The 15,684-nt window shown below is 44.2% G+C and overlaps 1 protein-coding gene across 4 annotated transcripts in view; it reads left to right on the top strand.

Moving 5' to 3' along the window:
• Window positions 1-531: 531 nt before the first annotated feature.
• Window positions 532-15,684, top strand: part of LRIG3 (leucine rich repeats and immunoglobulin like domains 3) — a 49,081-nt gene continuing 33,928 nt past the window's right edge. The window contains exons 1-3 of one of the 4 annotated variants that reach the window (XM_038549842.1): window positions 532-631; window positions 6,231-6,302; window positions 6,490-6,564. In XM_038549842.1, coding sequence (XP_038405770.1) covers window positions 6,274-6,302; window positions 6,490-6,564 — 104 coding nt within the window. In that variant the 5' untranslated portion in view covers window positions 532-631; window positions 6,231-6,273. Of the gene's footprint in view, window positions 632-1,214; window positions 1,330-1,907; window positions 1,970-3,684; window positions 3,774-6,230; window positions 6,303-6,489; window positions 6,565-15,684 lie in introns of those variants that run through there. The other 3 variants (XM_038549843.1, XM_038549841.1, XM_038549840.1) reach the window with 3 other exon arrangements.

Raw genomic sequence — 15,684 nt, 5'->3', positions numbered from 1 at the left:
CGGGGACGGGACCCTCGGGGCGGCCGCGCTCGGCTCCGCTCCCCCCTGCGCGGCCGCCGGGGCTCCGAGCCCGGCCTCCCCGGGGGCGGGGCGACCCGCCCGCCCTGCCCCGCCCCGGCCCCGCCCCCCGGCCCCCCGGCCCCGCCCGCCCCCGGCCCGCCGCGCCGGGGCTTCGCGCAGCGCCGAGGGGAGGAGGCGGAAAAGTTTGTTCGCGGGCGAGCGGGGCTTGTGCGCGTCGACGCTGCCCGCGGCCCTGCGCGCTCTCCGGCTCCGGCTCCGGCTCCGGCTCCGGCTCCGGCTGCGGCTCCCGCTCCCGCTCCCGCTCCCGCGCCGGGGCGTGCACCGAGGGCTCCCTGCGGGCGGCGGAGGGCGCAGGCGGCGTGTGCCGGGGCGCGGGAGGCCGCGGGCGCGCGATGGGCGGCCCGGCGGTGGCGGTGGCGGCGGCGGCGGCGGCGCTGGCCCTGCTGCTGGGCGCGGTGCTGGGGCGCCCCGACCCGCCCCCCGGGGCCGCCGCCGCCGCCGCCGCGCGCCGCTGTGCCGCTCCGTGCCGCTGCCTCGGGGACCTGCTGGACTGCAGCCGCCGGCGGCTGGCGCGCCTGCCCGAGGTGCTGCCGCCCCGGGTCGCCCGCCTGTAAGTACCCCGCGGCCGAGGGGCGCCCCCCGGGGGCCGGAGCGGCGCTCGCTGCGCCCTCGGCCGCGCAGCCGCGTAGCCGCGTAGCCCCGTAGCCCCGTGCGCCCGCCGCACCTGCGCGCAGGTGGGCGGGGGAGCCCCGAGCGCCGGCCGCCCGCCGCCAGGTGCGGGGCCCGCCAGGTGCGGGGCGGCCGCTGACCCGCGGAGCCCCTTCCACGCGGAACGCCGCGCCAGCGGGCCTGGGTCACGGGCCTCGCCGTCGTAGCCTCCCGTTGCTCGCTCGCCCCTGCGCCTGCTTTCGCCGCAGGAAATCCCGTAAATGCGCGTCCACCTCGCAGCACGTCCTGGTTCCGGGGACGGGGAGGCGAGGCTGGGCCGCAGGGAGCGGGGGACGCGGCCGCGGCTGCTGAGGTTTCTGGGCGCACGGAGCAGGACGGAGGGCTCGGGACAACGGCTCGGGACAAGGGCTCGGGACACAGGGCCTGGGACGGAGGGCTCGGGACACAGGGCCTGGGACGGAGGGCTCGGGACGGAGGGCTCGGGACGGAGGGCTCGGGACAAGGGCTCGGGACAAGGGCTCGGGACAAGGGCTCGGGACGCAGGGCTCGGCGGCCTCGGCAAGTTGTTGGACGGGAACGGCAGAGTCTGAAAACCCGGAGCCCCTGCCAACTGCACGGAGGAACGAGGAAGGGAGTGCAGTTGAGTTGGGGAGGCTGATTCTTTCCAAGTGTCATCCCCTGCTCCCCAGCCCTAGTTGTGTTAAAAGTGGCAGACTTGTGGAAAATGTAAACATCAAAACTAGTGTATTTAAAAAAAAAAAAAAAGTTTTCTAAAACAAAGTGCAAATAAATAAATAAATAAATAAATAAATAAAAGGGTCCATCCTTAACCCTTAGATTTGGGCCTAGCAGGCTTGCAGTGGAAATTCGACATTCTTAAAGCAATTCTACTAGACTAGCCTAATAATAGGAGGAGGAGGAGGTGGTTTGGGTCCATAGTTGAAGAAATTGTGTTTTTTTTTTTTTTAAATCATCGTACTCTTTATTTGTGAATTGTGGGATTGTTGGCCTATTTGTGTTAATAAACCTTAGTTTAGTCCAAAAGTAGAATCAGAGGGTTTTTTTTGCAACCTCACTGAGGGATGTCTTATTTAATAGTTTTTGTTTTTGTTTTATAATTGAAGAGGGAGATAAGGGCTTTAACCTGAAGCAGGAAGACTTTCAATTAGTTGTGGCTAATTCTGTTCAATTGCTTCTTAGGGAGGTCATGCTGCCTTATTCATGAAATGTGAATGGCTCTATTGACAACATATGGAACTGAACATGTGAATGACTGGAGGTGAACATGTATGAATAATAGAGAGATGAGAAAAAGTAAATGAATAGCTCTTCCTGGGGTGTGTTAGAAAGGCTTGACTCATTCCCCAAATTTAGCTTATAGTCGTAGTTTTTCATTGTCAGGTAGCCCATCGGGTCACGCCAGTGTGAGATATATGTTGTTGGTGTGAATTTGGATGTCTTAAAAAAAAAAAAAAAACCTATTGGTCGTGATTAGAAGTTGAATTAAACCAGAAGGGTTTTGAATACCTATTGAAATGTTGTCTTAAAAGTAGCTGACCTAATTAGGATTTTGTTTTGCAGATAATTTGGTGGCACACTAAAAACAAATTACAGTTTATTTGGTTAGCACAATCTTTAATTACATTTCCGCCAGCAGTAAATTGTCTCAATACAAGTCCACATTCCTTAAATATATGTGAAAATAAGTTCCACTTGTATAAATAAGCACTAAGTCTGTTGTCAGAAGCCCCACTGTGATCACTCAGTGGACAGCTCTGTCATTCTTGTACTTGTGTGACTTTTAACCAACTTTGTAGTTGTCACCAGACCATGTGGTCTAAATTCTTTATTGTAAATATTTCTTTTGTTTATGCCTAAAGCTCTAGAGGTCTCCTCTCTCCACCTTTGGAAGCAGAAAAACACATGGAATTGGGCTTTAACCTCTCTGTTACTTGGTGTTTGGAACAAGAGGCTGTTTCTCGAATTTTACGTAATTGTAAGAGTGTTGAAGTAGACAGTTTCAGAGTTCAGAAAGAAGTAGAAAATTACACATTGTTCTTTCCAGTATCTTAACTTTTTCTTGGGTAATTAAGATAGTGAACATTTGCCCTAGGACTAATTTATGAGAGCACCATTCAGGAGAACTTTATCTTTGGTGTCACTTTGTTGAATTTGCAAGTTAAGAAAAATCAATTAATATACGTCCTGTATGTATTTCTTCCCGCGCTTTCGTTGTAGTTTATGGCCTTAATCTCACATGTGAAAAATTGTAAAGTTTAAGCCGTAAAATAATAATAATATCGTTCTTTCAAAAAGTGACTTGTAATACTTTAATGAAAGTGGCTTTTAAAACAGTAACTAGTTGAAGCTCTGCTTAAGGCTGCCTTTAAAGGCAGACTTGCGTTTACATCTAGAATTTGTGCTTACAGAGTTCTGAACCCAGAGAGGAGTTGCTTGCTGGAATAGGTTACTTAGCCAAAAGAGGGAAAAGTTGCTCAATTGCCAGTGAGAGCTTAATGTATTAAAATCTCACTGGAATTTCAGAATTATTTATCTTATCACGTAGAAATGTTTGCATGAGCTGGGCTGAGGCGAAAGTCCGAAAGGTACTTTCTGCTGGTGTGGCTTCCTTAGTGTTCGCCTGTTATAAATTGTCTGGCCGGTACCAGAATTGGGGCTGGGGTGGGGGGTCATGGTCCTTATGGTTTTCACAGCTGTTTTTCTATATTTTCCAGACTAAAACTTGAACATAGCAAGCTGATTTATGAGTCACTTTGGATCAGTGTCTTAAAACAGCTACAGCCTGGCTTTTTGTTTTTCAGCTTTCCAGATTTCTGCTGAATTAGCAGCTCTGCAGGCCCCAGTGGGATTGATTAAGAAGCTGTGCTGGATTTGCATTTTAAAATTTGACTTGGAAGTTAGATTTCCAAATGCTAAAAGGAACAAAATGATGGCTGGAACCAAATGTTGTAAATTAATTTTTTTTCGTATATATTTATTCACTTGCTAATGTGCAGGAGGAAAGACTTTTTTTCCTGCCATGTACAGTTTGATTTGCAAGCATTTGGCCAGCTGAGTTCTAGGTAAATAGTTAACACCTCCCTGCCTTACCACTTTTCCCGTTTATTAACCTCACCACACAGAGTTTTTTTGAAAAGGTTTCCTGGGGAAGATGTTCGTTAATGGACCTCTGAAAGTGAAGAATCTGCTTCTCTAACTGAATGTTCTAGTGGGTTTAAGAAAATATCGACATTGTACAACTTGTATTTGTTTTTAATGTGGTCTAGCCATACAAACAATATAGGGAAGATTTAGGAAAATGTGACATCCTTTAACTGGAAAGTAATCATTTCTGAAACATAAACTGTATTAAATCTAAATTTAGACACATTAAAAGTTTCATGGCTCTAAGTATTTAGCAGTAAAAGTCACTTAAGAGGTGATTTTTTTTTCTCCTACATATAATGTGGTTTTAATAGTACACAAAACTCAGGAATGGAAGTGTGTTGCAATAACTAAAATATTTAGGGTTGCCAGCTCCTGCTTCTGGATCAGAAACAACTGGTCCCCAGCATGTGCACACTTCTCAGAAGGCAGTTTCTCATTTTAAAGGTCTTTTGTTGGAGATCTCGTCCCATTACTGGCTGGAAAAAAAGTTAAAACCCTCTCTTTTCTCATAGGATTGCCCTATGAAATAATCATTAAAATGAAGTGAAGTGTGGTTTTCGGTTTTTTTTTTTTTTTTCTAATTAAAAAGAAAACCACCTGTATATAAATGTAAATGCCAGATTGGCTCCCCTTTTCCTTTTAAAAACTGAAACAATAGGGGATGCAGTTTTATGCTGGTTCAATGTTCTTTAGTTAAGTGGATCCAAATGAGACTTTCTGTTGATTCAGGCTACCTCCCAGGTGAAGGACTCTTTTCGCTGGTTGTTTTTGAAACCCTGTGGGAAATCTGCGACTGTCTGTGGTGCTAAAAGCACACAGGTTTTGTTTGAATCCTAACATGAGTTGTTGGGCTCACGGGTTCCTTGATGAACTCCAGACGGACCTGAGCTGGGCTGTGAGGGAAAGTGTCTGGCTCCAGCGTGGTGAGCATGCACAGCAGTGGTTGTAATTGCAGGATTTTTATAGTTTAAAGACTGTGCCAGATTTTTTTCATGTTATAACTCTACCAGAACAAATCTACTCATGTCTGTTACTGTCTGGTAGGTCTTTAGGCAAACATGTTTCAAATAAAACCTTTGCAGATTTATTTTATTTTATTTTTAGGTGCACTAGAGAAATCCAGGTTTAATTCTCAAAACAAAAATGCAGAGACTTGATTTCCAGTTGTTGACTTCGTAGCCGTGTGCAAAGTCACACTCGTTCTCTGGGTGTGATTTTTCTGCCTCTCATTTCTGGTTCATGCTTTGTGCCAATCCAGCTTGGTTAACTGAAACACTGGTTAGCTGAAACACTGGTTAGCTGAAAGTCTTCATTTTTGAGGGCTGAAAGAACTCATTTGGTAAGGGTTGGTAAACCCCTCTCTGGGGGAGAGCTTTTCAGCCGTGCTGTTTGTAAGTCTGGTTTTCAGTAGCTGTTCCAGCCATTTCACTTTCAGTCCACCCACCGCATGGTAGGCACACACTCAGTGTGTCAGCACGCAAAGGGACGTGAGCAAATATTTACCGGGCTCTCTTTAGTATTGTTGGGTCTTAAAAGCCAAGATGATGGCCTAGTCTAGAATGTTGCATGTGTAGGAGTTTTGTTTTGCTTTGTAAATAATAATCATCATCATCATCATCATGTCTATGGAAATTGTTACTAAGTTAGGCTGAGGTCTCTAAAGTCTCTAAGAAGCAGGTTTATGTAATGATTGAAAAGAAATCTGATCATGGGTTCCTATATAGCCTACTTTGTAGGTGGTTTATGTGGTTTAAATTATACATTATGTTATCAAATACTGAGATTTGGGGAATTCAGAAAAGCAGAATTCGGATGGTTTTTTCGACTCCCAACATATACACACAAGTGATACCTCAAATAATTTGGTGCCTAAACCCAGAGAAACAAATACGTATGAAAAGCCATTTCTGTTTTGTTCACTTGTAATACGAACACCGATGTTTAATTTTATGGTAATAATAAAAAGGTTTCTTTAGAGCTTTGAGTTTCAGCAGCCTGCCTAATTAGCCACTTTTCATAGGCCATGACTTCACCATATCAGGTTGGAAGTGAGGAGATGGTAGGGGATTGGGAGGGTGAAGCAAAACAACCAGTTCACAAAAGATCTGTTCACCCTGTGCCAAAAACCATCTCCTAAAAATCTGTGGGCTTAAAGCACTTGAATCTGCCAGTCTCCTAAGCTAATTTTGTCCTCAGAATTTGTATTTTTTACTTTGGCAGTTTGGTTGCCGTCTAGTTTGGGGGTAGGATAAACCAATTATTTCCTACATTGTCACTAGTGTTGATAGAGGTATCTCATAAATCCATTCTGTCTTGCACATCATTAAGCACTAGTAGTGACCTTTTGAAACTTTACTTTTGTTTCCTCGTAGGGACTTGAGTCACAACAGATTGTCTTTCATCAAGGCAAATTCCATGAGCCACCTTCAAAACCTTCGAGAAGTGTGAGTCTTACTTCTATTTGAGATTTGAATAAGAAAAAATATGCTACTTAACTGTGAAGAATGTTTGGATTACAATAAGTTATTTAAGACTTTTAGGTATCTTTAACTTTATAAAGTTTTCACACCTCTGAATTACAGGTGATCTAATCAGCCTTTTTTTTTTTTCTTTTTCTTTTGGCTCTTAAAGGAAACTGAACAACAATGAATTGGAGACCATTCCAAATCTAGGACCAGTCTCAGCAAATATTACGCTTCTCTCCTTGTAAGTGAATGTTAGGATTTTGCACATATGTTTGGGTAACAGGGACCGTGGGTAACAGTTCCATATGGGCTAGAATAAAGGTCTTAGAAGCAAAATATGAATATTTCCTCCTGTAGATAATGGAGAAGTGTTTTTTTAAATTGGTCGACTTGTTTTTCAGCCTCTTTCTTTCCTAGATCTTAAGTATCATTGTAACAACACACTCTCCATGTCGCTGTCATTGCTGAGCTGGTGTCCCAGATTCAGAGAAGCTGCCTTCATCTCCTAGAGACATGTGTTTGATTATGCCCTGCAGACTAGCACTAATTCTGGTGTTACTCAGTGGTTGGCCTGGGATCTGTGTGTTAGGTATTACATAGTTCCTAGAGGAGGGTGATTGGAGTTGTTAGAGGAAGTGGGAGTTGATAATAAGGCATTGGGAGTATTTTAAGTGTGGTACTTGTACACATCGAGGTTCAGAAACATCAGACCAAAATATCAACGTCATACAGTTAAATACGTGATTGAAGTTATAAATACCATTCCATGTTTTGCAAAGATGGGTTTTGAAATAAAATAGTGCTAAATTTTCTGTATTTTTAGGACAGATAACATGTTTATTTTCACACCTTGGAGATGTTTTGGAATAATTCTGACTTTCAGCACTTCAGGGTAGTGTTTGGAATGTGCAGTATTTGATTTCCTAAAATTTAAGTAGCTTACCACCTTGAATCTTGAACAATTTTAAAATGTATTTGAGGCACTGAGGTTAAAATGTTTTTCCTTCCCCAAACAAGTTAAGAAAAGCCCACCATTGTTGGTTGCTTCTGGGAAAGGTGTCGTGAGGGTTAAAATTATACAGTAAATTTCAGGAAAGCTGTTCAATTAATTAAAGTGATCACTACCCAATTGCTTACATCTGGTGATTTATAGAGGTTGGTTTTTACTGAGGGTCCAGGTCACCTAAGTCACGGGTGCAGCCGCTGTGTCTGCTTTCCTCTGTTTGAATAAGAACTAAGTGACATTTGATACTGATGTGGTTTTTCCAAAGATCAGAAACAGAAAGGAATGAAAGAAAAAGGAGTTGGTATTTGACAAATAAACACTGAATTTAAAAAACATTTTTATACTAGCGTTAATACCTGTTTTATTTTATTTATTTATTTTTTTGTCGTTCACAATTGCTTAAGAATTTAGAGTCTAAGTGGAGTACTGATTTTGTATCTTAAACAACTGAAGCTATTCTCATTTGATCCATGGGATCTTTCTAGATCCCAGGGAGCTCTGCCTCCCCCTGCTGTTCCTGCCCCGTGTGTTGGCAGATTTCTGTCCACATGTTCAAGAGAGTCTTAAGTAGAGGGTCATGGCGTGCTTCATGGCTGAGAGGGTCCACAGTGGAGTTTTGGAATCTGGGTAGGGTGGAGAAAACAGGCTTCCTCTGGGCTTAGCACAGAGTTGAAATACCAGGAACTCATAAGGAAATTAGAAACTTCTATTGGAAATAAAAGACCGACTGATTTTACACTTCCAGGATTTCATTTATAATTAAAAAACTTAAATGCAGTCTGTAAAGATAGAAACCTTCAAAATTTGAATGTTTCACCCTGTTTTCATTTGTTTCACTTTAGTGAGTGCTGAATAATCTTTACTGACCTTGAATAATCTCACTTTTTTTCTCCTTAATTTGTTGCATTGCATCTGACCAGGGATTATTCTGTTCATTTTATATAATGATAGATCCTATTTGTACCTACATTACATAGCATCTGCAAAGGGTTATTTCAAGGGTGATGAGACTGCCAATTCAGTAGGGGTAGTGTAAAATTGTCTTCAGATCTATGAAATGTATTGAAAAATATATTTCTCTGATTGTTTTCTTCTACAAATGTAGTGTTTTCTCCCATAGACCTCTTTGGATATTGCAGTACACAATCATTATTTCTAAAGCACCATTAATTTCTGTCTTGTATAGGGGAGAGCATTTTCTTTTACGCAGAAGCACTTGAACATCAGAGCTAAAAGTCAGTACTGATATTTCTGAAATTTCAAAAGAAATTGTTAGAAACTTGCTCTGGCACCACACTTAAAACACCATATCTTTCCAAGTAGGTCTCGGGACTATTTGACTTTTATTTGATCAATATTTTTTTTTTGACATTTTGTGGAAGAAAACAGATTTGGCGGGGGGGGGGGGGGTCATTTGCACAAATTAAATATTTGAAAATATGTTGAAAGGAAAATCAGCTGGAGTCTAGAGCAAAAGATTAAATGTTTGTGCTCCGTCCTGTCGCTGCTCTGCAGTGGTGACCATTCCCAGCTGGAGGGAGAGAAGACTACCTGGTGAGACCTTCTTTCATTTTCAGAAGCAAATGGCACCCCGTGTCCAAGATGAACATCTGGTAATGTCAGGGAAGCCTTGTAAAATACCAGAGTCTTGGGATGCTGATTGGATGAGCATTGAACTCCCCCATTAACAAAGCTCATCTCCAACCTCCTTAGGGGTCAGTCAGAATGCAAAAAAACCTGAATAGACTTGTTTTCCTTTGAATCCCACCCAACATGAGCTGAGGAGTCAACTGACATGCTAGGGGTAGGATGTAGTTTATAGGTTTTGCTTTTTTTTTTTTGTTTTTTTTTTTTGTTGTTGTTTGTTTGTTTGTTTTTTTCTCTATCTTGTAGCCTGGGCAGGATGCTATATTTTAAGGGAAGAAATGCAATAATATTTGGAATGAACATCTAATACTGTTGACATGTCATAAGTAAGTTGGTTTTACCATATGTGGTAGTTCCAGCTTCCATGAGGTGGAATGGAATGCTCAAGCATTGGACATTTTTGAAAACTGTGACTTGGGGCACCAGGGTGGCTCAGCAGTTGAATGTCTGTCTGCCTTTGACTCAGGGTGTGATCCCGGGGTCCTGGGATTGAGTCCCGCATCGGGCTCCTTGCACAGAGCCTGCTTCTCCCTCTGCCTGTGTCTGTGCCTCTCTCTCTGTGTCTCTCATGAATAAATTAATAAAACCTTAAAAAGAGAGAGAGAACTGTGACTTGAGTTAGGGCAAGTTTGAATCCACGAGTCATATAACATTATTTTTGAACGAAGGAGTTCTCATTGGTCATTAGATAGTGCTGACTCGGTCTTAGTCTTGATGGTTTCTATAATATTACCCAACATATAAGTACTTGCCTATATGTTAGCATTGAAAAGATGTGGGTCCCTGAATGTCAGAGGAGTACCCAGATTACTTGTTAAAAAACCTAGGTTTCCTGACCCCATCCCTAGAGATTCTGAATTAATGGGATTGGGTGGGGCCCAGGATATCCATTTTAACACATCTGCCTTACTGGTTCTTTTTAGTTATCACATAAATATTTCTGGAACTACTGATAGACTCCAGTTTGTTATAATCAAATAAACCTCTTCTCATTATTTATCTCAAAGGTAGAACATTTCTCCCAAGTCCAGTTGTGTTCTTCATAGTCTTTAATTTTTTCTGGAAATGGCAATGTCATCCTTCCAGAGGAGTTATTATAAATGTTAACCACTTTGCCGATGGGTCCCCAAAATGTGTGCTCTGCCAATGGACAGCCAGTGAAGAGATTTAAAGCAGAGTGAGGTGATCAGTTTTGCTACTTGAAAGTGTTATTCTGGCTTCAGTGGAGGATGTCCTGGCGGTGGCCGGAGGGTGCTGTAGAGGGCAGATGACTGGGTGGGGGGGTGGGGGGCACTGCAGTAGCCCAGGAGTGACGACGGCACTGTGTCACGGCAGCAGAATGGTGACTAAAGCAAAGCTCAGGTTGGATGGCTTGGAGTTGCCTGCTGGCCCTTCCCTCTGCTGGATTGAGATCTTGGGCAAGTTTCCGTCCGTCTGTGTTTCCTCATTGACAAACTGAGAAGCATAACAGTACCTACCTCAGGGTGGTGTTGGGAGGATTTGGAAGGAGAATACAGATAAAACCATCTGGCGTGTGCTGGGTGTTCAGCAGACATGAGCTGTGACCATGATGAGGATGATCATGCACTCAAGGGAAACTCATCGAACAAAATAAGCGGTGCCAGGCTCTGTTTCCAGGGCTGAGGACACAGCAGTGAACAAAGCCGACAGACAACCAACTGCTACCAAGTCTCCAGTCTAGTGAGGAGTCAAGGAACAATAGGTGACTTTTTTTTTTTTTCACAGAAAGATTATTTCACTTTCTTGGTAAATTCTCTCAAGGAAACAAGGAGGAAAGAAGAGCTCTGGTGGTTGCCCTTTACCGTGGTCCGAGACAGCATCTTTCTGAGTATTTACCAAATCCTACTCTGTGCTGGCTGCTGATTGAAGGTGGAGATTCAGCAGCGAACAGACAGACGAAATCCCTGCCCTCACAGAGCTGCCTTCTTGTGGGACGAAAAAGACCAAAAGCAAAATAAATAAGAGATGTGGTCAGAAGGTGGTGAGTGCTAGGGAGGAAAAAGCAGAGGGGGAGGCATAGGAGTGTGTATGGATGAAAAGAGGGTTTAGGGTTCTAAGTGGGGTTGCAGGGAGGGGCTTGCTAGGAAAGTGACACCGGAATTAGGAAAGGGGCAGGGAAGGGTCGCGTGCAACGTCCTGTGGGTGGAGGTGGTCTCCTTCAGCCTCCCCTACCCTGTCCAGGCCCATCTGGGACCATATACATCCAGCTCTTCACATGGTAATGAAATGGTTTATATTTTTCTCCCCTGCTATACTGGGGGGCTTGTGGCTGACTCTTGTTTTCCCCAGTGCTTCATGCAGGTGGATGGCATATAGTGGGTGCTAGGAATAACAAGGCATATATATGGAAAGCCACGTGCACTTAGCATTATTCAGGCAAATCTCCTATTAAGTTAGTCTATGCTAGTGGCTAAAAATTTACAGTGGGGACAAAGCATGCCTGTGTTTTACTTAACTCGTGTTCAACTATGCATGCTTGGTAAATAATAGTAATGGATTATAACAACGGCAACGATAATAGGTAAAAGAAAGAAGCGGTGTAAGTAGGGAAAGGGTCCAGCTCCCCCCTCTCACCAGTGGGCACGTGGCCTGCAGTGTGTGGGGAACTAAAAGTCCCCTTTTGTATTCGCCTGTTTCATTTTGCGTGTCTCAGCCCACTGGGGATGACTTCGGTCTTCAGAGATCCGGGGTTTTGGTAGACCCAGTGCCCAGCACACATGCGAACTACTCCATTGGGCCCTGAGCTACACATTCAAGATAAAAAGCTTCAGTAACAAAAGACAAAATTGATCTGCTCCAACACTGAAGGCCAGACTGGCCCTACGGGACTCAGAGAGGGAGAGAGGAGGAGGAGGGGTTTGCAGAAGAACTCTCTGCTGGTGTTTTAAGGGATCTTCAAGGGTTTCCCCTGGTGCACCAGCTTCAGCGCCTGATGCGGTGTGACATGTGGTCCAGCACACCACGTGTCCGCCTGTGTGAGGGATGCTCCGGGAGGCCGGGAAGCATGGGAGTTATGTCCTTTCCTATGCTACAGAGAGCAGTCCTGGGCAGCAGGGGGTGTTGGCAGCTCGGGTGGCCTGGACAATATTGTAGAGTTCTGAGAAGAGTGGGGTGACCTTTTCCCTGCAGTTTTGAAAGTCCCGCAGGTCCTCCAATGGCTTCTGTCCCATGCCTTAGTCCAGGGTAGAACTCAGGTCTTACTGAGCTGTCAGTCCCCTCAGAGGCCTAGTCCAGAAGTTGGTACATAGGAGGTTCTCATCGAACATCCAAGTGGACGAGAGAGAGACCCAGGCATCCACATGCTTGTGTCGTCTCACCCTAGTGACTTGTCTGACCTCAGGCAGACTCAGTGACCTCCCCTTTGTTTATCTGTAAAAATAGTGTGAGATGTCTGCCCCTCTGTCTCAGGTAGTCCTGGTACAGGATCGAAGGGCATAATGAACAGGAAAGGGCTCTGACCAGTGTGAGCAGCAGCCGTCGGGTTACAGGTCAGTAAGGCAGGGTTAGCATCCTTATCCTGGCCACAGTAGATGGGGGAGGGAGAAAGAACTTTGCATTCGGAGTGGAAAATGCTGGTCTGGAAAACTTTTGCTCTCTTCAAATAGTTCAAAGAATTGGCAAACGCTCAGTTAGAATTATAACTGAACAACATTTTTAGGCCAAGGGCTTGTGTATCTATAAGGTGGATTTTGAGCCCAGCAATGTCACCTACTATGTGCTAAGTGCTAGGGAATAGGGAAGAATAGAACTTGGCCTCTGCCCTCCGGGGGAGGGAGATTTGAATAATGAATAATGGGATGATAGACAATAAAGACACGCTCCAAATAGGGTGATGCCCTGGATGATGGGGAGACGCCTGGGGCTGTGCCGGTGCACCAGAGGGCTGCAGCTTCAGTGTGTGTCAAGTAGGAGGGTACGTGAGGTCCAGAGAAGGAAAGGATACAGAGGGGGATGTTGGTAGTCATGCACTCAGGTGTTTTAAAGTTTTGGGGGGAGTAATTGACGTTTTTGTTAAGCAGGGGAATGAAATGACTACATTTCACAGAAGCACAGAATCTTCTCTCCTTGTTTTTAAGTAGCCATGAAACCATGTTCATCTTCAAAATCAAATGCCATGAAGACAAGTAAATAATGTGCTTTTAAGATCATTAACAATTGCCAAATACCTGCTATCCATCCATCCTTAGAACAATCCTGCACTCTGAGCCTTGCTATATGTTAGGGCCACATCCCCTCCCCACCGCCCCAAAAGGAAATTGACCATAGAGTAGGCATCCTATTGACTTGTCTATGATGAAAAGGGTTGAACAAATGATTAGAAATCAGGCCTGCAGTATTCTGTTATCTACATATTAAACCCAGTACCATATTAAATGGCAATTTCATCTCCAAGCACCCATTTTTCATTGAACATTTCAAAAATCAGCCTAATAAAAACAAAATTGTCTTGGGAGACAGTGATTTAAGAGACTCTTACTTAGTTGCATGGCACAGCGTTTATTTAAATAATTCATCAAACTCAATTTCTGATTTTTAAAGCATATTGCTATTTTATTAGTTCACAGCTCAGAGATGAAGCTGCATATAGGGAAGGCAAGCGTTCCATAAGTAAGTTTTCAAATGATGCTGTAGCTAAGTAATTTTGTAACTGTGGTGGATTTGAAATAGTTGTTTGCTTTTAAACCAAACCTATATAAGTCAGCATTTGAAAGGAAGTTACCAGTGTGTCCTATTAATTAGGGAAGTGGGGAGAAGCTTTAGCCAAAATTAGAATTTAAGTTTCTAGGGAATCAGGGAGCTTTGTTCTAACTAAGTGGACATGAACTGTACCCCGTCTTTACCCATTTGTGGGTAGAATTTGACCCCCCCCAACTGAAAAAAATCCATCCCCCAGTGTATGCTCTACTAATGTGGATGAATGGACTAGTGTCTTTGTATTTAAAGGACATTGCATCAGAGGGCTGCAGCCTTCACCAGTATAAACAAACCAGACATTATTGTGTTTAATGGAAATGAGCTCATAAAGCTCAAGCCTTACAAAGTAAACACATAAACATCGTAATATGATAAGTTGTATTCTTTTATTGGATTTTAAAGTGTTTATATGTGATTTGTACATAAAAGAGTTTACTGTACACAGAGATGTATTCTTTACCCTCTGTGTGTATCTCCACAATTAATTATAGACCAGTCCCCACAATGCAAGTTTGCTAGGTGTTCGAGTTCTCCATTTAGATTCGAAACATGAATTTGTGATCCTGTCATGGCTCTTCCAACCCTTGGAGAATTTCCCACTGCTCTTAGGTCAAGAGCAGAATCCTTCACGAGACATGTAGAGCTCTGTGTGACCTGAATCCTATTTTCCCCCTGAGCCTCCTCTAGACCCCTTTCTCCCCTCTAGCCCCCTTGTGCTGCGTCAGGCCCCTCTGCATACTTCTCCTTCTGCCTACAGTACTCCCCCTTGCCCAGCGCTGGCGAGCCAGGCTTTGGTTCACCTGGCACATTTTTCTGTCGCCCTCTGTCCATGCACTATGGTACAAGCAGTGACCTTCGCCAGCTTTATATCTGTGGTTCTTTAATGTCCCTTTCCCCCACCAGAGGGAAACTTCCTAAAAGCTGAGAGCATGTTTTCACCCCCATCGTAACCCTAGCATGAAGCTCAGTGTCTGGCACTTGGTAGACCGTGCACGGTTGTTGAGTGAATGACTGAATGGATAGCCCGGTCCCATTAAATCCTGTAGAGAGTTAATTGTAGGAAAAAACTGTTCAGTTAACTGTTCTCTTCATGCCTCTCTATGTATACACTTAAAATTGTTTTCATTATGAAAACTTGCTTTTTACAAAGTAATAAGATTCTTAGATAGGACATAGGACGTGGCAAACCAGCAGACAACTTCCTTCATTGGTGGTTCTGGAGCCCCTAAAATTGACCCCTTGAACTTGACCTTCCAGCATAGCTTGCCACAGAATCTCCTGCATTGCCAAGGTCTGTCCTTCACCTCTCCCCTCGACGTCACGCTAGCCATTTTGATCGCTGCTTTGAAGAATCAAGTGCAACTTCTGCCAGAGATGATTCTGTGCTGAGCAAGGCTTGTGCTGCCAAGACAGACAAAACAATAAAGTTACAGCCAGTTGCTTTTCATGATAGGGGTGGCAAGAGTCAACACGTCTCTCTCCTGGCCTAGTTACTTTTCCTTCTCATCCTTGTTTTAGTATCTCTGCCATCTTCCATAGATGAGAGGCTCAGGGCTCTAGGTGGGTAGAGAGACCAAAACAAACAGGGTGCTAACCAGTACCACCGCTTCTTTCCTTGGCTGAAAGGTGCCTAAGTACTAAATTCAAAACATGAAAGGAAAGGCAATTATAAGTATAAGCGCTTCCTTTTTAAAATCACCTGCCTGACAGTCTCCCTTCCTCCCTGTGAAGCTTTAGCCAGCAGATAGAGCAGTTTCTAGAATGGGGTTGAAGGCAAAATGAAATATCAACGTACTCTTCATGCTGCAAGTACCCTACAGCACAGGATAAGCATGGTGCACATTCCTGGACCATCAATTTTACTGTGCATGAGCAATTTTAAATGTTTTTATTCCCAAACAAATAATTGGAATAGAATCAAAATGAGCATTTCTTTTCTAGAAAAAAAAAAAGAAAAAGATGCCTTTTGAAGTTAATCACTAATTGCCATGA

The sequence above is a fragment of the Canis lupus genome, chromosome 10 (assembly GCF_011100685.1).
Source record: "Canis lupus familiaris isolate Mischka breed German Shepherd chromosome 10, alternate assembly UU_Cfam_GSD_1.0, whole genome shotgun sequence".
NCBI classification, from domain to species: Eukaryota; Metazoa; Chordata; class Mammalia; order Carnivora; family Canidae; genus Canis; species Canis lupus.
Note: the sequence above shows the minus strand (reverse complement) of the source record. Positions and strands in the feature narration are given on the sequence as shown.